The sequence below is a fragment of the Strix uralensis genome, chromosome 11 (genome assembly GCF_047716275.1).
Source record: "Strix uralensis isolate ZFMK-TIS-50842 chromosome 11, bStrUra1, whole genome shotgun sequence".
Classification (NCBI taxonomy): Eukaryota; Metazoa; Chordata; class Aves; order Strigiformes; family Strigidae; genus Strix; species Strix uralensis.
Window position 1 is genome coordinate 5,049,179 of NC_133982.1, and position 24,542 is coordinate 5,073,720.

At 38.0% G+C, this 24,542-nt stretch overlaps 1 protein-coding gene across 13 annotated transcripts in view; it reads right to left on the bottom strand.

Moving 5' to 3' along the window:
• HMG20A (high mobility group 20A) overlaps positions 1-24,542 on the bottom strand; it is a 78,326-nt gene that overhangs the window by 43,590 nt on the left and 10,194 nt on the right. For 5 of the 13 annotated variants that reach the window (XM_074881127.1, XM_074881122.1, XM_074881120.1 and 2 more), the window contains 5 exons: positions 9,290-9,386; positions 7,042-7,189; positions 5,485-5,700; positions 2,520-2,652; positions 2,105-2,136 (listed from right to left, as the gene is read on the bottom strand). In XM_074881127.1, the coding sequence (XP_074737228.1) occupies positions 2,105-2,136; positions 2,520-2,652; positions 5,485-5,700; positions 7,042-7,189; positions 9,290-9,378 (618 nt within the window). In that variant the 5' untranslated portion in view covers positions 9,379-9,386. Of the gene's footprint in view, positions 1-2,104; positions 2,137-2,519; positions 2,653-5,484; positions 5,701-7,041; positions 7,190-9,289; positions 9,387-10,229; positions 10,338-11,087; positions 11,163-12,377; positions 12,523-15,065; positions 15,166-15,204; positions 15,282-24,542 lie in introns of those variants that run through there. The other 8 variants (XR_012630493.1, XM_074881121.1, XM_074881117.1 and 5 more) reach the window with 6 other exon arrangements.

Genomic DNA, 24,542 nt, shown 5'->3' on the forward strand with positions numbered 1-24,542 from the left:
CCTACTCTGAATCAAACAGCTTGAGGAAAGAAGCAATAACAGAACAGTGGAGAACAATTAACAATGGTTTGGTCACTACTGATGACAATTAACTGTTCTAGTGTATGTTGCTGTATGTCATATTTATGAAACTAGGATTTGGAGGAAGAAAAATGTTCTATTTTGTGCCCACAGATGAGCTCACTGAGACAGTGTCTCCGTGTTTTTCATGGCTATATCTGCCTATTAAAAGTTTCCTCTCACCTTCCCAAGCCTCATCCTTTTGTTATTTTTTTATTATAATTAGTATTTGAATTGTTCATTGCAACACTTTTTGGAAGTCATCTCTATATATAATATTTAAAATCAGTTCTTCAACACTGATTCACAGCAACTAAATCATGAACACCTAAGTAGAGCAAGGGGAGAAGGTTTCTTTGACCTTATGTTCTTATATTCTCTCAAGAAGTAATTTAATGAGATCATACCTACTAATCACAAACACAATAATAATAGTCAATGTGGATAAGAGAAAGCAGCAAGGCAACAAAAGCTTTAGTCTTGCTTCCAAGTAACAGCTTGAGTATACACTTCTAAAAGCAATCTAAACCTTCTTGACTCCCTTGCAGCAAAGATGTGAAAGCATATCAGGTGATAAGCATGTGGAATTTTATAATATAAAGGTGAAAAATGCTAAGAAAAGATGCCTGCCTAACATGTTGCCAGCTCAACTATGTAATAATTATCTGATGAAGCTCAAAAGCTCTACAGGGTATGGAGGACTCCTTTTTAACTGCATTTAATGACATGAGATTTCAGCAACAGTAGCTTGAGTTAGAAGGATGACTAGTAAGACACTGAATTTGTAGTTTGCCACCTGTGTAATTTAAAAGTTATGTGAACCTCAGTCAACCTAGACCTTGAAGCCTTCAGTAATGTGTTTTGGTACAATTAAAGACAAACTCAGATTCAGTGACTAAAGAATCAGAAATCCTGGGGAGCATGTACTTACAAAGATTAATCTTACTGCAAGTACTTCCTTTAAGAGTTAATGAAAAGGCATATTGAAAACATGCTACCAAAGCATTTTCCTGGAAGTGAAACTTATTTTCCTTAAAGTAGACAAGACTGGTAGTTGCCTCTCAGCAGCATGCAGCCTTGTCACTATTGTAATGAACACATTAAAAAGCAACTCGATTGCTTTCCCAAGGCAAAAAAACCTCAAAGAGAAACAGATCTTTCAGAAAGGCCTATTGCTTACAAGTGAAGAGGCTGGGTATAAACAAGATTTTTCATTGCTTTTTGTTTGCAATTTATTGGTAGCCATGAAAGAAGCTCTGTGGCCCTAGGTAATACAACTGGAGAAAGTTTCAGCACTTCAAGGGGAGAGTCAGGATGCACAAGATTTGTGGTATGTCTCAACCAAGACACAGGCATCTTATCTCCAGACATTATTACCTTTTCCAATACTTACATATTCAAGGGGTGGGGGGTGGGGTGGGGTGGGGTGTTGTCAGAAGGAGATTTAAGCCCCAGAGGTCTCCCAATGATTTGGTTACTTCACCCATTTTCTGCTCAAGCAAGTCACAAGCATTCACGTTGCTGCAGAAAATCAGTACCTCAAAATAGCAACCTAAAGGTGCTAACTTGCAAAGTTCATCTAGGTCTCAAGCTATTTGCACATTTTAACTCGGTATCTACTTACCAAATAATAATTAAAATTCTCTGCTTCGATAAATTGCAAACTAAAAATTGTACAAGTTGAACCTCTAACACACCAGATACTTAAAGGCTCTATTATACTGACTTGCACCCATTGATTTACTTAAAACATAAATCTGTTTTGTAATGTGAAGCGTACCCTACACTCACACTTTATCTCAGATCATTTGTACCTGCCCAAGACTTGATAAATTTAGTTTTCACCATACTAATGTGAGCATAAGCGTACTCACTTGTTCCTAACTTTTGATCAAAAACTGCATAGGAAGGGGAAGAACCCATACTCTGAACCTCCGATTAGGGTCTTCATCTGGCATAAACTGGTTTTTATTGATTTCACTAGAAACTTTTATCATCTGAAAATCTACTCACTGATGTACAAGGGTAGAATGAAGAGGTTTACCTCATGATCATGGGCTGGCTGTCTTGCTCCATCTGAAAAAGAAAAAACAAACAAGAAATCCCCCAAAATACACAAGATTTGAGAAAACAAGAACCAAAGAATTAAAGCAGTTACACAACCATAATTACACAACAGTTATAGACAGAAAACTCGTGCAGCTTTCCTAATAAGCCACATAGAAGCTGTGTCTAACTTTAATGCTTTTAATGCACATCCTCCGATACAATCTAGATACAGTTAAATTTACATAAATCTAATCACTTTACACATAGCTGATGCAAATGCCATAGAAAGAAGACATTCACTTTTTAACAAGCCTTTAAATCAAAGGCTTTAAAATGAGTGTCAGGCTACATGACTACCTGGGAATCTTCTGTTGTTCTAGGAAGGCACATATTTTTGTCCCATTCAATACCTTGTCTGTGTGATTTGCCTTTTTGTCTGTCCTGTGCTTTCCTGCTAAAGACTTTGTAGGCTTCAGTCTTCTGATACTGCTCCAGCTCCCGCATATAACGCTCCTTATCTCTATCTGCTTCATCAAGGTATCGCTGAAACAAAAAAGTCCAAGAGTTTCAGGGAGTTTCCTCCCCTTCAGGAGGAAGGGAAGAAAAACAACTTGTCAGTTGAAGTGCTGATCCATTTCACCTATGCAAACAGGAAAGGAGTGAAGAAACAATGAGAATGTATGTGAGATGCAAAGACACAAGATTTCTGGATAAAATTTTTCTGGTGTCCCGTTTTCTCTTTTTAAATTTTTTTTTTTTTTAAGTAATTCAAATCACTTCTGTTAACTCTTCTTTGCTAGACTTGCTACTAAGCTATGCAACTCAGCTGAATATTACCTACACATTATAGACCTAGTACTTAAGGCTTGCCTTTCTGTGGCTGGGATTAAATGCCACCAAACAAGAACGCCTGGACAGATCATGCTTTAATGTTCAGGTCTGTAACAGTGGGGTTGCAATACACTCTTGTTTTCATGCCCCACAGACAAAAAGCACTACCATTCTACAACCACACACTCTGCCCATCTGAGAGGTGAACTCAGGAACACATCATGGCTATTGGAAAAGAGCAGCATAAAGATAAAAGAGCCTAGGCTATATCAATTTAAGCTATCTGCATTTAGGTTAAATCTTTTTTTTTTTTCTGGTCTGAAGCTATTTCACACATCTGCATAACAGAATAAGCTTAACTAGAGAATTCTTTAGGGGAACTCATGAACTGAAAAACATTTAAGGAGTGGTTGCAACACTAATGGGATCCCTTCAAGAAAAAAGTTGCCTTCCCAATTTTTTCCCCCAACTTGAAAATTCAATGGAAGTAAGTATTAAATCATCGTGAACCTTAGACACCTGGTGTGTCTTTTATTTTCATTAAGTCATCATGACAATACATGTAACTGTTACAAATTCCATGCATTTGCAACACTTAATGTTCTGGATTGAGGTGCAAATTTGGTGATGGTGGGTTTGCATTGCTTTTGGACATGGTATTCTTCTGTAAGACATGAATTCTTCTTTTCCATCTCCAGCAATGTGCTGCTGAAAAAGCGCAGTTAAAAACAACACAAGTTCTTCCTCCTTAACTTGTGTTCTGGATGGATTGTTTTGAATCAGTAAGAATGAGTTCTGCTGCATTACCTGTATGTAGATGTCCTAGGTTTTCTAGCATGGATCTATACATCTCATTAGATATTTCCCCATACAGGGGAATAACAAGAAGAATGGTTATTAGGATGCTTGCTTTATGACTTTAGTAATGCTCTTTTTCTGGGGGAGACTCAGTGTTTGGTCAGTCCAGTCAGGTCAACTGACCTGTCCTTATGCTTACCAAATAGGAAGGGAAGTAGCAAGACCACATGGCTGAAACAGGGGAAATGCAAGACTTTCCCTTCAACTTTTCTATCAGACAGCCAGTTTGCTAATTGCTGGAGATCAGCCCCAAGAGCAGAATGTCAAACATGCTTTTCCCCTGGATGATGGGACACTAACCCACAGTCAGTACTCAGCAGTCTTTCCCTGACTCACTATAGGTTAGAGACTCTCAGCTTTACTTAAAAAAGGACAGATTCCCTGGGGATTTAAAAAACAGCACACAGAATAGAGATTTGACCTCAATCTCCTTTTTCTTAGGTTAAAAATCTGTCTCAGACATGGTGAGAATATGTTAAGGGCAGGGGGTAGAGGGGCAGAATGTCTTATTGTCTTCTACCCCTCTCCCAGCAGACAGCAACACCATTCTCACTACAGATGTATTACCAAATGAACCGCTTTGCCTTGACACACATTTTCCATGATGGTTAAAACACTATGCCTATGCACCATTTTACAATATCTCTGTATAATTTGTATTCTACACGCTTAGTAAAAAAGTAACAAAAGGAACTCTTGTTTTTTGCATCATCCCATTTTTCATCCAGTCATCATAAAAACTTTTAAGTGTTATTTTGTCCTGAAAGTATTTTCAAAACCTTAAATGTCCTGATAAATTCATATGATAGCATCAAATTGCACTGTGATTTAACTACTGCTTTGGTGTAATCTCCACTTGGCAGTCAGCATGAATGGCAAGACACTCGTAGCAATAACAAGGTCCGCTCCAGGAGGAGTTAAAAGAACCAGACCCAACACTGACTTGGGCTTCAGTCATGTATCACAGTGCAGGAGGCCACAGTAGTCCCAATTAGAAGACATCACATTCTGACTGAAAAGTGGGAAAAAAACCTTTTCCTGAGGTAATGTGTGTAGAAACTCAAATACGTAACTCTCACTGTCCCATCCATCACACAGATTTCAACTTTCTTTCTAGGGCTAGCAATAATTCAAAACATTGTCTAAAAGTTTATTCATGTTAACCATCTCCTTCAGTAACCTTTCAGGTCTGCTTGTCTTGCTCTAAGACACCAGATGTTTATATACATTGATGAGTTTGTAAAACAAACAGATCTGCAAAACCCTTCAAAGCAGCTCTGAAATCCTGCCAAGTGCTCCTCAGTCACAGTGAGTAAATGCCTGCCTCATCCTTCCAATGGCTTTGGCCTTGGAAACTGGTAGGTCTCAGCTGTATCTGAGGTAGGTACAACTGAGTTACATCCAGATGAATCGCATAAGCCATGGGATGTCTCACTAGAGCAACCCCGCTCTTCTGAATTCTTGCACTATCTAGAGGATACAGTTCTCCTTGAGTCACACCTGGATGAGATGCTATGGCCCTACCAAGGTTCATAACTTGAACTCTGGAGGACCTGTGCTTCTTATTTGAAATATATTCCTAAACACAACTTTAATCAAAAGCCTATCTTAACTTCCTCACTACACAACAATATTCCCATTTAACAGTAATCATAATCCAACAAGGAAAAGGGAGTTTAATGGTACCCGTTTCTCCTCAGGAGGCAGTTTACTCCATTCATTGCCCAGCATCCTGGTGATCTCTGGGAAAGGGACTTCAGGCCTCTTCGCTCGAAGCTGCTCCCTACGCTCATTCATGAATCGCACATACCCTGTGAGGGGGGATTTGGGGGCATTGGTGTCCCTAAGGGGTTTCTTCCTCTTTCTCCCTTTGGCCCAGCCTCCTCGTTTAGTTCTTTGCTGCTGCAAAATGAAAATGGAAGAAAATTCAGATTGAAGGAAAAGAATTACCACCTCTGGAAGGAATAAATATTCATGTCTCAAACATTTTCATCAGGAGTATGTTGCTGCAATACATCCTCTCCATGGATGTAAATTTCAAACCTTACTTTAGAGTAATCCTGACTTTTGTCTAAGCAAAGCCTAGGAAGTCTCCCTGTGAAAAGTTGTTTGTAGTATCTCCTGGTCCACAGGGACAATAAAATATTTGCATCAACTTCTGATTGTAAAACCATGAGAATTGATCACCCATGAAATTATCATCCTAGATAATTGAGGTGGAAATGGTTTTTTGTTTGTGGTTTGATTTTTTTTTTTTAATTATTCTCACCTTCACATACCCTCCTTCCCAGTCATTTGCCTCAATATGGAGGGATCTTGTGTATTAGTTAACAACTGTTAACCAGTTATTTTGCCCCTTCCAAATCTTTCGCCTTCGTGCATTATGTGCCCAAAATGTGGGTGAAAGGACACTATACAGGCTTTTCTAGTCTAATCTATTCTATAGGCTTTCCTTCCCACTAGTCACCTCCAATAGAGAGATGAACAAACTCCAAAGGAGGGAACATTGTAAGATTTGCCTGTGGCACACTGTGAGCTCACAGGAATAATGTTAATCACCACTCATCCTCTTGGTTTCATACTAATATAGCAATCTCTGGAAAACACTGTTTTCTTGTGCTATGTACACACAACTATTTCAGTACCTCTAATCTCTCCCCAGATCAACATGTTTCTGCCATCATGTTAGTTTTAGTTTGCTTCCTGGAATTTTACTGCTTCCTTAATTAAACAAGGACCTCACAGCTGAAGACAAACTACACGGAGGAATATCAAACCCACTTTCTTGCCAAATTTCAGTTCCTTCATGATTTAACCATCAAAAATCAGTATGGGATGGTACACAAGGTATAGTCTAAAGCACTAAGCACAATGCTTTCAAAGACATCAATTACTCCCAGAAGAGTACAATAGTCTCCCTTTCCTGATCACAAGAGAAAATTAGCTGTGGCAGTTGAACATTCACTTTACAGAAAAAGACTGAATGCAGCACCAGTCTGTGGACGCTGCTGGCTAAGCTAGAGACACGCTTGCTGTTCTCTGTACGTTATGACTGCCAGCTTTCCTTGGCTATCTGTGTGCAGTTGTGCAACAGGAGAAAACTAGAGAGAATCAAAAGATGAAAATGGCAAATGGATGAAAATTTGTGAACCTATCCAAAGAAATCTGAGTAGGTAAGACAAACTATAATGACAAGACTCCATGCTTTTGCTTCATTGAGAAGTCACTATTATTTCATCTCACCTCCTCCTCAGGCTTCTGCTCAGTATTTTCAGCAGTATTAGAGGACTCATTTTGCAGCTGCTGAACCTGTGACAAATCCTCCACCAAATCTGGGTTATTCACAGACTGTGAAGTTCCACCACTGAATGAACTCTCAGAATGAGCTAATCTGAAAAAGCACATAACAGCAAAAGAAAAAATTTAATCAACATATTGCTAAATCACCATATTGCTAAATCACTTCCTCCCTAATCTTCTAAAACATGCAAAAATGTTGCAAATATATTCAGTTCTTACACTAGCAAGAAAAAGATTTTAAAGAGTCATTTTTGAAGAAGTGGCTGTTCCATCCAAGCAACTGCTGTAACTACCATACTTACTATGGACTTTCAAAGACAGTTTGATTTTTAAAGTGTTACTTTGTTTCATTTTTAGTGAAGCTTTTGATTATACAAACAACTGTCAAGCAAGTAAACGTTTGGATCAGAAATCAGAAAGCATGAATCTACACTTCTTCAAAAATACTGTAGGGACTCTGAAATTCATCTTCAACCAATACACACCCTTCTGGATGCATTTAAGATATTTCTCCACAAATACACTTAAAGGTTTGTGGTTGTGTATGATTTGGATTGAGTTTCATTCAACATAATCTCCTGTTGATACATGTGGGTATATAAATCACAAACATGACTAGCTCCCAACAGGCTCCTGAATGGCCACTATTTAATTTTTCTGCAAGAGCTGGATCAATCAACCTTACTCTAAGAAAGGGAAAGCTGTCTAGAGGCAAAAAAAAAAGCATGCAGAAATATTTCTGAAGGAAGGTAGACAGAGAGGAGCACATATTTTGGGGCAACAACCCCATAGTCATTCTCACCACTGCACTCAGTGGGAAAATCAATATAAAATTTTAGGACTTATCTCAGATTCTAATCCCTTCTTGAGCCAGACCAAAGATTACTTGGCCTTGCCCAGTCATATTCATGAAAATTACTGTAACAGCAGCATATGCTTCAGATCTACTTTGTTCATTTACTCAGATCTACAGCTACTTACACGCATGCCAAATTTTAAATATTTAAAATAATTGTTCACATTAATGTAGAATACAGCTATAGAAAACTGATATAATTAACAGAATTGTTAGTTGAATGCGTACAGGAAAATCTGTCTTTAAATAGAGAACAGCATATTTTCATTACTCACTATAATCAGCAATTGTGGCATAATTATTGGTAAAGACACAAGGGCTGGAGAGAGCCATGCCTGACTTTCAGATACCAGATTGAGTTCATATTACTAACAATTAGAGAGGGAGAAAGGGAACAAAGCGTACACACTCCTGTAAGTTAACGACATTTGGTATGTGTCAAAAAGAAAATGGAACAATACAGCTTCCTAGAATCACTGTTATGGTTTGAAGAACATTTCAGCTTTCCTATCCGTTAGCCCTTAGCAGAGAAGCTTTCTAAACTACACATACAGGAAAAACTTCAAAGTGATATAGCCATTTGCAGTGAAAGCTGATGAAAGCTCATTCAATACCTCTTAAACACAAACCTCATTTGAACATGTACCTCATTTAGCACCAGCAAGTTTTAAGTCCCAGATATGTACATCCAAATTCAGACCTGCTGGAAGTAAACGTGTCCATATTCATTTTTACAGTGCTTTACCTGCCTGCAAAGTCTGAATGTTATTGCTTGGTGCATTACAAAACAGAAAAGAAACTTCAAGTATCAAAACACAGCAAGAATCCAGTGTATTCCTAAAAGACAACTTCTTTTGTCATTGTGATTTTAAGAGAGGCCATTGTTTCAGTCTGTAAAAGCAAAGGCAGTCTGACAAAAGTGAAAGGCATCAGTTTCTCAGTGATTTTCTGAGATGAGCAATGAATAGTATATCTTTAATAGAAATAATTCATTTAGCAGGGACCACTATAGCCAACAGATACATCCTCCCTCTCCGCCCCCATCATGCTGTCTAAATCTCTCTTAAAGACTAAAATTCTACGGAAGCAAACACTTAAAGACAAGAGATGTAAAAGAAAAGTTTGTGACTATTTGCATCAGTTCAGAAGAGCCCTGGTTTCTCCTAAATAGAGTCCTGCAATGATCTATCAAGGCCAAGGGTGTGTTGTAGGATTTAATTTTGCTGGTTTTGTTTTTTTTTTTAATTACGTAGAATGCCTTCTTCCCACTAAAACAGATTCCCTGTCTAGAGACAGTATCTATCAGCTGAAGGTTAAAAAGAAGTAGTTGCTTACCCAGTTACATTAATTTCACTACCTTCCTTAGATCCATCTTCATCTGTAAAAAGCGGAGGAAGGTTGGAGCCAGCCACCAAGTTCTCCATACCTCTGGCTGAAGAAAAGAAAGCAAAAAGGGTAAGTTAATTAACTCATTGTTTCCCTTCAGCAGCACTTCAGTTTAAACATTACAACATACCACAAATTTTTTCACCCAGTAAACCAACTGGCCAGTGAGTCATAGCTGGCTGGCCCCAGGACAGATCCTATAGGCAGCTGTGCTCAAGGTCAGAGAATAAAGATCAGAAAGGACGCGTCAGTTCAGAGTTCCCCTCTTAACTGAGCCCTGTGTCAATGCCACAGTAATGCTGGAAATCACTGTAGCACTCTATTTTACCCCTTGAGAAAAATTTTCATTCATCATACACAGCACACAGGTATGCAGATCCCACTCTTCCAATGCACCTTCCTGTTCAGCCTCAACCATGCAGCCTCAGCACAGATGTTTCTGTGTTGACCCCAAAAGAAAACTAAGTTCCCCTTAAGTTTCAAATTAAGACTGTAGGTGATAATTCCTTGTCCACATTTTCACAATAGATCTAGGCACATAGTTGCGTGTTATTGCTAAGAGAACACAGCAATGTTTGCTAGATTGTTTTAAGCTTCAACTCCCATAGAACAGTTACAGAAGCAAGCAGTTTAAGGCACAATATACTTCTCATTGAATACAGTTTCCAAGTTAGAATTAGTTTCTTTTGTATCCTTGTAGCCTGCGATGGGAATTTGATGTGAGATAAGAAATCCAATGAATAGTTAAAATCATTCATCCCTTTTCTTACTAAAATATAGAACTGTTGTATCATAGGGAAAAAACATCCCAAAATGAAAAGCCTTAACCACCTCACTCTAGGATTATGGGTTGCAGTTTCAACCCATTTTCAAGGGCCATACTAGTTACCTTTCTCTTGTTTCAGTTTAGAAGTCACCGTTGATGAGCTAGCAGATATTCAGCTTGAGTATTGCTATCCCTTTCAGCTAGTATACTTAGGCTTTAAGCTTGGAGGGACTGGTGTGCATTATAATCTTGTGCTGCTTTCTCCTGGATTGGTATGCTTTCCACTCAGCATTGAAATCAAAGTCATCTGAGACACAAAATCCTGCTCCATGTTTTTAATATTGTATGTGTTTTCCCATACCCCACCCCAGTTGCACAGGCAAAGGTTTTCTACAAAGGTAATGACACCATTTCTTACACCTTATATCACTTCCAGATCCCTATTGCAAGTACTACATCTGACATGGCACAGAACCTGTGTCAACAAACCAGTGAATACAGCAGGCACCCAAAGGGAAGCACTGTGCTCCCACTCAAAGGATTTTGGATGAGACATTTATTCCACAGCTATATTTGGTTAAAATTGGTCAAAGGATTCAAAAGACTATTCTCAGGAACCAAGAGTGTAATCATACATCTCATATTCTGTTTTGAGATCGTGAACTCTGCTCTATTCATTTCATGTCTCCCTTTGAAAACATATGAATATCTGCTCCCTTTAGCAACAGCTCTACACCTTCATAAGTTACTACAGATGTTAGTGATAAATGAGTCTCTGGTAAGCATCCAACTTGCTCAGTTAAGCAAATGTGCAGTTAATGCTCACAGTAGATCAGTTGAGTGATTCCATGAAACAGGCATTGTGTCAATCTAATTTCCACCATTAAGTTCATTTAAGTTTCCAAAGACTATTCTTCCTATACAGAATGAGAGAGCAAGAAAAAAAAAGAGTAGTTATCTCATTTTTCAGATTACATGCACCTTTTTCTCTTCTGCTTTTCCAACTGCTGAGATCCTTAGATCATCCTGAAGAATCCCATAATTTTGATTCCTCATCTAGAAAATAATGAAAGTTAAGCAGACTGCTTCTAGGTGGTACATTGACTTCTAGCAGAGACATCCTTTACACATGTATAGGAAAGACTCAACCAGGAATAAAGAAATCTAATTCCTGCTCTACTATCGTAAACCATGAACTGAGTACCATTTTGAGGTCTCAGCCCCAACAGAGATGTGGGCAAAGCTGGAGACTCCAGCAAAGGGCTGCCAAGACAGTCAGGGGCCTAGAGGCACCTGACCTGATAAGGGACACTGAGGAAACCAGGCTTGCTCAGTCTGACAGAGGCCAAGGGCAAATCTAATTCATGCTGAAAGCTACCTGGTCGAAGTAGCAGAGGTGATTGAACCAAACTCAGCAGTTATATTGGCTCTGCACATTCAGATTGGACACCAGGAGGGTAGCACAACACCTGAACAGGCTGCCAGAGATGGCAGTGGAGTCTATCCTTGTAGATTTTAAATGCTCAGTTACACAAAGCTGTAACTGACCTAAACTAGTGTTGGCAACAGTCCTGCTTTGAGGGGGAGGCTGGACTAAGATGACCTCCAGATGTCCCTTCCAAGCAACATCTGCAGTTCTCTGAACTGGAACTCTACATTATGCTTTCTTTCAAATACTAGCATCTCTGACATAAAAAGGAAGAAACCTCAAATAATACAATGCTTTTAGGAAAAGTGGCAAGATACTCTGGTGGAACACATGGGATTTTAATTCTTGAAGACGGAAGCGCAAACAGTACTTCCTCAGAAATAGAAAAGAATCTACATTGAGGCTAGGGCTTTATGTATTAGAAGAAAATCTGAAAATTCAACTGATTTGAAGAATGAGCCCTTCACTGATGCCCAGAAAGCTGTTTAAGCACAGCTACTAAATATACAACATAAATTGCTTCTTACAGTTGTCAAATAAGAAAGGAGTGAAGTTTTGCTTTATGTCACACAATCTTTTAGTTTTGTCAGAAGTCTTAAATTATCATCTTCAAAAAAGAAAGCTAAAGCAATTAGACTAAAACGTTGTGAATCTATTTTTATGTATATGAAAAGCTTTATACATGTCTGAAAAAATAAAATAGCTTGCTTTGTTGTCAAGGCACCTCCAGCAGCCCTCTCGGGGTCAAGGACCTCTTCTCAGCCTCATCACATCAATCTACTGGCACTTAGCACTCCCACACATGTCTTAAAACAATACATATCCTCTGCATCTGAACATACCATTACCAAGTGTTGCTGTCCCTCATGCCCACTGTGACCTTCCCACCAGGTCCCGCTATGTCTGTTCACATCTGGACCTAGTCAGCAGCAGCAGAGTCTAAGCTTTCTTTCAAACTGTGGGGAGGCAGCCGGACATCAACCTTAACAACATATAAACAGAACACAAACACAGGAAGCTGGGACAACACACACTTCATTCTTGAATTTCTTTTTTATTTAACCCATATGCTTCAGATACTAACTCTTTCAGTTGATACTGAGCCACGTCCTAAATAAAATTTAACATCAGTGAATTTATAATGGCTTCTAATCTATTCCAGAAAGCCAGAAAACAAGACAGTTCCCCAAAAGCTCACTGAGAACAGATGGGAACCTACACAAGTCTTACAGTCACATTTCTCATGAATAACTGTCCCATGCCTCTGCTCTAAAACTACTATCCCCTAGTTTCAGCCCCACCATAGAGCTAGGTGTTCATTTCAGGGATGTGACAAAATGGGCAAAACGAAAACCTGAAGACAAGAACAGTAATGGGGAAGGGAATTGCCGCTTCTCAAACTTAAGCCTTTACAGAATTCACAGGACTTGAAAAGGACAGTCGGCAAGCCCCATCTAGATTTGTTCTGAATATTTGTGCAGCTTCGTCAATTTAAAGTCTGGCTAAAGTGCCTAGCGAGACACACCTAAATTAAAGGCACAAGAAAATATACTTAGTTTTTTAACAGCTAACACTTATATCCTATTTTCATTTTTTAACTATATCTACCCAAATGCAAAAGTAAAACTGAAATTGATGTTAAACTCTAAACCTTTACAAGCACTACAATTCAATGCAAGTAAGCACCACCTCCAAATAAAACTAATTCAAACTAGAGCAGCTCTGAGTTCACTGTACTGCTGCACTACAAGTTGTATCGGCTCACGGAAGCAATCAGCTAAGTGGGAATACGTAAGGACTGATTTAGTTATTAACAGCAACATTTATTAAAGTGCTTGAAGAACCGTGATTTATTTTCAGATATATCAGTTCTGGAAGATCCAGCACATACTCAATTCTATTTCTTTTACAACTTTTGCAGGGTGGAGCAAAGACTCCAGCCAAACCAAAACTGTAATGCTCAATCTTACCAACACTTGGGAGTTTCACAGAGATTCTGCTTTTATTTTAAGCACAATATTGCTCAACCAGAAATGTCTTCTCAGAATGCCACCAGCAGACATCTCTCCCACTCCACTACTGATAAGCCGATACAGTCAGCAAGACTTTTTCTGACTATCTTAGTTCCAAACACTCCAGGCTCTCCTATGCACTGATTTTACTCCCAAGTGCAGACTCCACAGGAACTTGAGATTTAGTTGTTTGTTTTCCCCTTGTATTTCCTACATCCAGCATAAACAGTGGTCAGTTGTGAAACAGCAGTAACAACCTAACCTACAGAGGCTGGGAGAGCTTTTGGATGTCTGGTTTGGGGTGCACGACCAACCACTATTTAAAAAGGATAAAAAAAACAAAAGAAAAAAAGCAAGTACAAGGACCAAGGAGGAAGAGTGCAAGCTTAACCTTCAGACAACAAAGCAGCATTATGTGTGCAAAAAACCACGACAAGACCAAGAAAAACACCAGTGAAGAACAAGTTTCTTAACATTCCATGCTCTCAATGTTTAAACATTGATAAGGTTTCCAAAGATCCATTAGTCACATATACTGACATTAGTTAAACCTCTTTACAAGCCTGAAGAAGATTCTACATTATCCTAAACCATCAAAAATCCGGCTTAATTTATCTTTTTCTCTCCCTTCCTCCCTTCCCTTATCTCTCAGAGAAAACAAAGGCTTCACGGTGCAGAAAATCTACAACAGTATTCTGTAACTTTCAGTTCAAGTTTTCTACCTGGACATTTCAGTCGCATTCAATGTGAGATAATACTACGGTGTACCAACACGGTTTGACAGTATTACTTGGGAAATTAAAGGATTTATACAGCATAAAGATTTAAGTGCTACTACACATATTAACATACAGGGAAGAATCAAACACTAGTTAATCAGATACCTTTCAAAAACAGAAGTATAGTTTAAATAAACGTTATTAATTTCTTCTCACATTAGCTTTTGTAGGCCATGTCATATAATTGTGATGTTATTTTAGTAGGAAAGATAAGAGCTGAGTTGTATTTTGAGTAAGCTGAAAGTTACCATATGATCTAATTTCTAGTCACATCTGTACAGTAGAAAGGAAAAGTTAAAAGAAGGTAGTTTTAAAATCAGGGTGAGAACAAATCCATGGTAGAGGCTGACTTTCCCATAACATCATTACTATGGTTGCACCGTTAACAATGCTATTACAGGGCAGCAGACCTAAACACACAGGTGATGCATCATCTAAAGCCCAAGGTTTTTTAAGAGCCTTTTACACATGCAATAAACAAAGGGTAAAATTTGTCACAGCCAACTTTTTCTTCAAAGAATCTGATCATTTTACTCAAACAGCAGAGAGACTATTTAAAATGTGCAATCAAACCATTTTATCTAGCAGACCACCTCAGTTTAGCACATCTGCATTCTTATTTTTCCAAGGAGATGACTAGAGTCAGAGTAGAACCTGTTCATGGCCAGCCTGTTACAACAATGCAGACTACAAGCAGCCATTCTTCTCTTACACTGTGTACTGTTGTCTCATGGCTCACCTGAGATGAAGTAACAGTCTCTTCCAGACCCAAAGCAGTTACCGTACACTCTCCAAAATGTTCATTGCTTCCACAAAATGTAACTTGCTTTGCTTGTGTAAAGTGATTCACAACATACGTGAAATGAGACTGGACTCACAGTGTCTGCACAAGTCTGGTCATGCACTAAGTCACTGCCAATTGCAGACTGACTTCTTACTCATCCCAAGGCCACATGGAGACTTAAGATGGCTCTGAACACTGGAAAAGGATGAAAAAGAGTCCTTGGCAATGCTACATTTTCAATGACTGCATCGTATCAGATGATGTTAAGCAAAAACCAAATAATAAAAGTCAAGAATTATTATTTAGCCATCCAATTAAAAGGTATGGTTATGAATGCATATTTACTACAGTTAATCATATTTAAATATGAAGTCAGCATCAGAAATCCAATTTACATCCTGATTATAAAACACTGCAGGAGTTCCAATTACCTCATTGCCAGCTCTAGTTTTAGAAATGTTACTGCTGAGTGGAGGCTTTTTCCCCCATACTTCCTATTCCTGAAGTCTCTCATCCTTCTTTGCCAGAACAAATAGCTCCAAACTTTACCACTCAGAGGATAACAGTTTAAAAAAATAACCTTCTGCTACGTCACAGAAGAACCACAGTATTCCTTATCTAAGCATCAGAATTCAAGCACTTCATACTGCAAATACCTTAAATTCAGATGATTTACTGAGAGAAAAATCCGTAGGATCATCACTTCCTCTGTCTGTTCACATGCAGCCAGAATATCAGAAAACTGAAGCAAGTACATCTCCAATTAAAACTACACTGCTTCTGGAGCTGTCAGAGGAAATTCAGATTCTCTCTTGACAGCAGCATTTGCATCCATCAAGCTGGAGCAGAAGCATATTATCCAGCATTCTTGACTGCAAAAATCAGATTTCACTTTTTCCCTATAAGTAACTCATTAAACAAAGGTCTTTGTGACTTTAGGAAAATTGCAAGCCAAACTTAATGGGATGAAGGTTTTTCTGTCAGACCAGAACATATATACCAGAGAACAGGCAACTGCTTTTATTTTTACTTCTTGCCAGTAAAAACAAAGAAACACTAGAGACCAAAATAAAGACTTGTAGGAAAAATTTCCAGAGTTCCACTGCATTTCCAAGCCACTTAAGGAAAGAAGGGAGAGATGTAAAGCTTAGTTTCATGCTTAGTTTATTTGGATCTTTGTGGCAAATGCTAGCAAAGCTATTAATACTCAAACCTTAGTAACAGCTGCCAAACATCTGCAAAAATGTATTTTTAAAAAACACAAGTGTTCAATTCTATATTCTACTCTTATTTATATAAATGCATTAGGATGGAGCATATACAAGACATCTCATGTATATAAAATCCTCCTGTTCCCTGGAATGTAAGCTCTTATTCACACAGGAAAGGTACATACCCAACCCTGCAGACAAAAGCAAGAACAGCTCCACACTGAAATCTCTCTCCCTTCAAATACATGAAAGAAATTTTGCATAAGCAATAAACAAGCTTTTTAGATCACTCAAGGAAAAACGAAACCCCACAATGAGATGACTACAATTAGTTGTGCCATCCACCCCTAGATAACTAAAATCAGTAACTGTGGTGCAGGTACCAGAGGGAAGGTTTTACTATCCAGCCCTTCATTACAGGTATTGAGCACCTATGGATTAGGATAGTTCATTTCATTCTGAATTAACATTCTTAATGATGGTATCAGTTGCCATTTAACATGATACCATTAACATATAGAACTCCGCAAAATTAATGTTAATCTTCATGTTATAGATCTCACATAAGAAAATACAAACCACTCAGATCACAAAAAATAAGTATTGAAATAAATCTTGAGAAGTTTTAATTTTAATTAATCACTCTAAGGTATGGCACTGGCTTTTGAAATTTTTCCATGAAAACCTCCTCTGAACTTCCAGTTACTATAGGCAATTTAGTCTACCTCTTCACCTGCTCTGTCATTTGAAAATTTCTCCAGGATCAGAGGACATCATATTTCACAAGACAAAGTTTTCCAATAGCTATTTTTACATGAACATGGCAAAAGGGTTACCCCATAAAAAAACCCACCGCCAACAACTATGTAACAGACAAACCACAGCTGAAGCACAGACACTTCTCTGAAACCACAGTGATTATAAATCATCCAAGACTTTACCAGATCCTGATAGCTTCCCCATCACTAAGTAAACTGCTACTTTCTTTCAAAATCAAAGTTCAGTTCCTCTGATCATTTATGTCAGTAAGACTCAATCATTTCACTGTTTGTGGAATGCAGCCATAAAAGTGCCATGAGCAAAGCAGTTTATTAAAAAATGTAAATGAACAGACTGAAGTTTTTCATGGTGTTTGTCCAGCTCTAACATTTACCAGCATCACACAAGTAAAACAAAAAACAGTATTAATTAATGCTTGAGGACTGCTTTGATTTAAAATACCAAGCAAGTATTCTGAACTAAAGATAACTCTGAATGTCAGGGAAATCCTGATTGTGACTGGCCAGTGAAATGAAAGGTTACATATTTGAAAATAAAATAACTGAAGAGTGGATACACCTGCCAAGATTGAAAAGTTGTTTTAAAGCTATTTTAGCACTTTTGCTCACTCTCAAAGCCTTACTCATCACAGAAGTTGTCAGAGAAGTACAGTATATACTCCTAGCTCACTTAGATTCTGGGAGAGGAAACTCTTGCTGCTGTCAGAGGAATACAGACTGGAATTTCTCATGCACATATCCACCGAAACAAGTCATTACTGACCATTTTACAGAATATGGGGTTGAATACTTTGGATGTGAGAATATACTGAAAAAGCAATTGAGTATGTACTTGAATGACTCACCACAGGCTTCATGACCCAACACAAAAGAATCTACTCTGACCTCAAGAGCCACAAAGACAGCATGGAACTGGATATTTTAAATGCACTGATATGGGTACAGGGACAAAGGTTAGAGGAAATCAAGTGTGGGAAGAGTCAGTGATTCTCACACAAAACAGGCGACTAATTCTGCCCTTTTTCAGAAAAGGCCCATCTTTAGAAAAAATATGACACTCCAGCTTCCATACATTTTTGTTCTCATTTTCTTGCTGTTGTCTTACACTATTCCAACATAAAACAAATTAGTTTGATCAAAAACCTGTCATTTAGAAGAAATCACAATTTTTAGATAGCCTTGGTTGTGCAAAATACAGGTATATAAACATTTACTCTGATCTGCTATTTCTTACCCTTTAGAAGATCAACAGAACTGATAGTAGCAAATTCTTTCTAATAGCAACGGTGAAGATCTGGATTGGACTGTTTGTTTCTAATCTGTTCTTGAAGCTCTCTGGTAATAGATTAATATGTATCAGAAATGAAAGTTTGGATGTATGCATGAAGCACACCAAAATCCCTTTTCAGCCAAGGCTCTTCTAGCAGTCTTTAATTTGAGACTGTTTCACACACATCATATCATTGACATCATAGGATCAAAATTGTATAGACCTCAGAAACAGACTTATGGAAAAATGAATAAGGAAAACCAGCACAAAAGAACAGACATGAGGTTCAAGCAAGTATCAAGATATCGGTGGACACTGCTTACAAAACCTTGTCTGGATCCATGAAAAGAAAAGAAACAGAAATATAAGTGACAGCATGATCCTGGCAAAGCATCGTCTCTCCTGGAGCAGCAGACAGATCCTTTGACCAGTGCTAGCAAGACTTTAAAGTTGTCTGAGGCCCCCAATGAAATGTGTAAAGATAAATACTATTGGGAAAGACTATACCCAAAACATGAATAAAAAATTTCAGGGATATTTGAAAAGACTGAAACTATATGCTCTTACTAGGCACATACCAGCACTCCCCTCTCACCACCACAAGGGAAAGCACACAGAAATTTTAAAATCATACAAGAACCCAGATACTTCCATGGCTCCATAAAAGAACTAGCTTCTACAAACAGGAGAATGCAGACAAGTTAGAATAAAGCTTCCAAAGGCAACAGGAAATTATGCTGTTTAGCATCATGAATGGAAAACCAGGGAAAAAAACAATGTTTTTGAGTAGCCTGACTGCTCTCTGGTTTTAAGCACTAAATCAGACATCCAGAGATGTGCGTGAGGTATGTGAAGAGGCAGGTAGAGAGCACATGTCTGGAACACTTATGGCATACATAATGAAAATACTTAATTTTGCAGCTGAAGTCGAACTGAAAAGAAAGAAGCCATGCCAGCAGCATGCCTAAATATCCAAGGCTGAGCGCTCAAAACAACAGGTAAACATTTGTAGTATTTCATCTGTTCCCCAAGCCACTTCCAGTAGTCCAAACAAATTGCCATGAGGACAGCGGCTAACTTCTTTCCACTGTCTTCCTTGCCAATGCTGCAATCTCTTCCTTGTGCCTATCCTGTCATATCATAGGCAAGATGTCAAAAGAAGCCAGGGGAAAACAGTGACCAAGAGCAGAGCATCGCTGACTAGACCTTGGAGTCAAACAGCATACAAGAACCTGGGAAAAGTGTGGCTAAGACCTATAACAATGTGCTCTTCCAACCTCTCTTCCACAGCTGCTTCTCAGATGCTGGAAACAAGGAACCAGAGATGGGAGACTGCACAAGCTCTTCAAAATAGAGTTGATCTACATACACAATAAATTTAGTCCTAAAAGAGAATTTAAATCTTTTCAAATAGCCTGAAGACTGAACAGACGCAAAGATCAAGGTCCTGCATGTAACACAGTCTCAAATACTTAAGTCTGAAAGGATTCCTAATTCATGTTTAGTTATAAATGTTCTGAAAGATATTTGGCACTCAGGTTTGAGTATTTACTGTATTTAGCAGACAGCAAAGATTTATACTGCTTTTACATTTCCTTTTGATGATTTAATTTCTATATATATTTGTTAAGTAAATATGGTTCCTCTGAGCTAAAGCATAAATATTATCCCAACACCCCTATATATGGGTAAAGATGCATAGCTGGTTTTATGAAGGTCATATAGGAAATCTCTAAGAGCTAAGAATACAACCAAACTTCAGAAACAGTCTTTAAAATTCTACCAGTCTTAACTCTTATTTTGGACATCTCAACTGTTAGTCCTTAGTTTCTACAAGTCGTCGTGAGAATCTGACTTGAATACACATTATGCAATTCTTACTGCAAAGAGAAATAAGAACTAAAGTCTGCATGATCCTTGACAAAAGGTCAGTAACACTCTGGTTTACACAGCATTACATAGTGGGAAAATGGAAAAATATTTGTATTTTCAGAAGGGCTACAAAATAGATTTCACCTCAGTATAACCTCATAATCCAAAGTTCATTGCCTTGATCAGAAACAAAGCAAACTGGTGGAAAACAAGAGTTTAGGCAATACTCTGCCTTTTTTGATTTGTGGACCCTAAACATTTTACAACGAAGTGCAAGCACAATGCTGCAAATTCAGGAAACTCACTTTCCTTGGTTACCTTTTGCAGCCTGTTAAAAGCAAGTACACTGGTTACCTGAGGATCCATTACCACATTTAATCCTAAAAGTTCTCAGGAGCTTTTCAGTTAGACAACTATCTTTTCAGTCACTAGCACTCCCTTTTCATTTATAAAAAGGTCCTCTGAAAAGGCACTCATCTGTATTTTGCTACTCCCACATCTCCCAGAACAAAGGCAAAAAACCATGACATTGCTTTTTAATCATTATATTTTTAAAAGCAGAAAGCATTCAGCTTCTGTGAAAACTTAAACAATCATATTTGAGCTTACGGACTTCCTGACATAAAACATTTATTACAGTAACGAAAGCTTGGCTTTCCTGGTCTATAACAGTCTCCCAAAAAGCTAATTCCCGCCCTGGAACTGTTTCCTGACCTCTAGAAAGGGTCAACTATGTATAACTGTAGTCAAAATATGCCCATGGCATTCCAAAGGTCCATGGTAAGCTCACTAAAAAGAATCCAGCAGGTTCAGTTCACATCTCAACTGATCTTTGTTTTTCATTATAAAATAGCCACTCCAGAAGAACTTAAGTAACTCTTAAGTAAATCTGTAAGTAACCCTGCCATAAGTAGCACACACAGATTCTTCAGCAATGAGTACACAGTTTTCAAAACAGGCTAGTCACCATCCTGCCAGCAATGAGTAAACCTCCAAGAGCAGGTTGTAATGTGTAAATAGAGAGTCCTGAGACCATAGAGGACTATTGCACCAGACACTACTTAATATCTCCCATCTGCAGCATAATATGCCTATATCTTGGAGTTTAGCATGTAAAAGACAAATAAAAGGCGAAGCCTATTATTTGAAACTATACTAAGTAATCAAGCTCATTAGGAAAGACTGTTCAAAATTTCAGCTTGTAAAAATTGTATTTTTTGGACAAGTATATTTCATTTACAGCTAACAGTTCAGTTAACAAGAAGCAGAAACATTCATCCACTTAATAATGATCTTTTCCTCTACTCAAGTATCCATGTCTTCATCACCATGAACTTGTCTGTATTCCTATCCAAAATGTCTCAGTAACATCACCTGATAATCACACATTTTATACGTAAATATCTTCTAACCGTAGAAAAAATCTGCAGATTCCAACTAGTTTTGCTGACTAAGATCCACCCAACAAAGCATTAATGAGCAAGGAATGTGTCTAGTCACCACGTTTTCTTTGTTGGCTGTTTCTGCCCAGTTGTGGAGGAAGAGAAAGGAAACAATATGAGAAAAGTTCATGTTTTCTGCTAGACTGAATGAATCGCACTTCCAAAAATCAAGAAAATACATCTCTTGTATCATTCACATTTAAAGACTCGAAGACTGCTTTAGACTAGACTGCCTCAAAGCTTCTGGTCAAACAGAAGTAAACCAGCAAACACCCTCACTGCTTTTTTGTATGTGTGTGTTAGGAAGGCTACCAACAGCTGAAGAAATAAGCACTGTTTATCCTCAGGACAGAGGTGGTGATGAATAGAAGACAGGACATAAAAGCAGCTGAAAAGATTCCTTACAATGACCACAGGAATAGAGAAGAGGAGCATCAGACAACACTTCTCCCAGTCCTGACAAATCTTGAGGGGCAGAAAGGACAAGACAATTCTCTCTACCACCAGAACAGAGATGGTAAGTTTTTACTTTATTCATCTATTAAATACAGAAATCCATCGAGAACAACCTTAGCATGGAATCCAGGACCTGCTCTCCAATTACTGAAGCTACAGCTGGACTTCCAATCTTATACTGCTCCTACAAAAAGATTCCCTCACCCTTTGTATTAAGCTCAGATTTACTCTCAACACTGAATACAATAAGCAGTATTTACTCCAAACCATTTCAACAAATTGTAAAAACAAATGTAAGTTGTCATTTCAGAGAGGAGTTGTGTTAGCCTCACTACACAGAATCAAACTTTCAGTGATTTCAAGTAGATTTAATTCAGTAGCAGGTTTAAGTAGGTTTTTTTCTTTTCTTCAAATGAAAAGCTTCGCTCAGGGCTGCTGTGCTTGCCACTCAACTAATTAGTCCTCTTCTTCAATATATTCTGTCCTTCAAGTGGAGGAGACAACATAATGAACTGCATACACTTTCACAAGATTACAGGGACAGAAAACCGAGGGACCAAGAAGATACTGTAACATCAAGCTCTTCATTGGGTATAAGCAAAAGATAAGTTCTCATTTCTAGCCTTAGAGAGGATATACTATTATTTGCTTGACAATAGCTGTTTAAATCTGAAAAGAAATGGAGTCTCTACTATATCAAAAATTGAAGGGACAGTTTGTGCCAAAGTTAGATTAAGGTTCAAAAGTAACACTCATGCCACTAGTAGCATGCAACCATCTTCACAGAGATATGCAAGCCCTACCCAAACAATCAAGTATTTCCTCCTTACTACAAGTATGGCAGTTCAGACTTAAGAGTGACTGCTGCCACGAGTGAGGATGGGAGCTATTATGTTCAAAGGTAGGTCTATCTGCATGAGAGAAAGTTCACAAAAATCAGACGCAGAGACAAGTGAAAAAGTTTCTTGAGAACTCACTGGAAGAAAGAAGTCAGGGAATATTCATGTCTCTTGATTCCTTCAAGAATCAGCTGCTTGACCATACTGTAACCTCAAAGTGGTCATTTAATTCTAAAATGAAGGCTAGAGACATGTTAGTTTCAGTTAGTGATTGCAGAGACACCACTTACAGAGACAAATTTGTTTTTACAATAAGAACTGGCAGCTGATGACTTACTTTCTCACTGGCTTTAAAAATTAGATCTTACAAACCTCTCTGCATGCTCTCATCAATACAATTTATTTCAACTCCATCAGCTTCTTCCCACATGGCACCATCTCCTTATGGGTTCAACAAGCCTCCCATAGTCTGAATTTCTCAATAGCAGTTAGAAATCATGGTTTGTCACTGTAGTATTTAACACCAATACACTTGCAACCCCTCCTACATGTTCAACATCCAAAAAGCAACTGATTTCTCAACTATTTCACTAATTTCTCATTTCTTCTCTATTTCTTCAAATAAATTGCCATTCTAATTCCTTGTCAGCTTTTGCTGATGTACTGTCTAGCTTCTTTGGGGTGATTACTTTGCCTTTCATTTATCTTTTAAGCACTAAGTTATTTAGCAGTAGAAAGCCACAGCAAACACCAGGTAACTTGTCTCACTGATCTGCAAAAACCTCCAATTGCTCAAATTTCTGTATTTTTAATTACAATGGTATACAAATACATCCGCAGTAGTGAGATACTAGCAAGCAAGTTCAGAACCAGAGATGCTTACAAGTCTCAAAAATGGAGGTATGACAGATATATTTCCTATTATAAACCGACAACTCATTTGAGTAAAATTTATCTGCGTACAACAGACTAGTGTACCTTTTCCATGATAACTTTCAGTTAATATATTACTGCAAAGCTGCATTATCACAATCCTGCCTCATCACTTACCCTGAGTCTTCTATTGGTCAGTCACTGATCCACATTCACACAAGCTGGAAGGAAAAAAACCCAACCATGCAATAGAGCTATAGACCAGTAAGTTCCTACCTTTACATAGCATTGTTTAAAGGTCTCCATAAAAAGTCAATTATACACATTTATCTGACAAACATTACTGACCTCAGACTTGAGAATAAACAATTATGCATCAATAAAGAAAAAACATTTCTCTAAACATAATTCCCAGAAGTCTGTAATATAAAGACACTGAGATAAAAGCTCAAGTTCAATTTTTTTTAAAGTTTCTAGCCTTTACTATGCATTTGAAATCTCCTGTCTTCCCACTCTTCCTCGCTATAAAAATTTAAACCCTTTGTGTGTGTTTATCTGTATATCAGTACTTACAATACTCTTCCACGTAACAGCAATGAAAGAACATAAACTTTAGGAACATGCTGGAAAGTTTCTTGTAATCTGTTATTTCCTGCATGCTTTGCAAACCCTTCTGATAAATGTATTTTC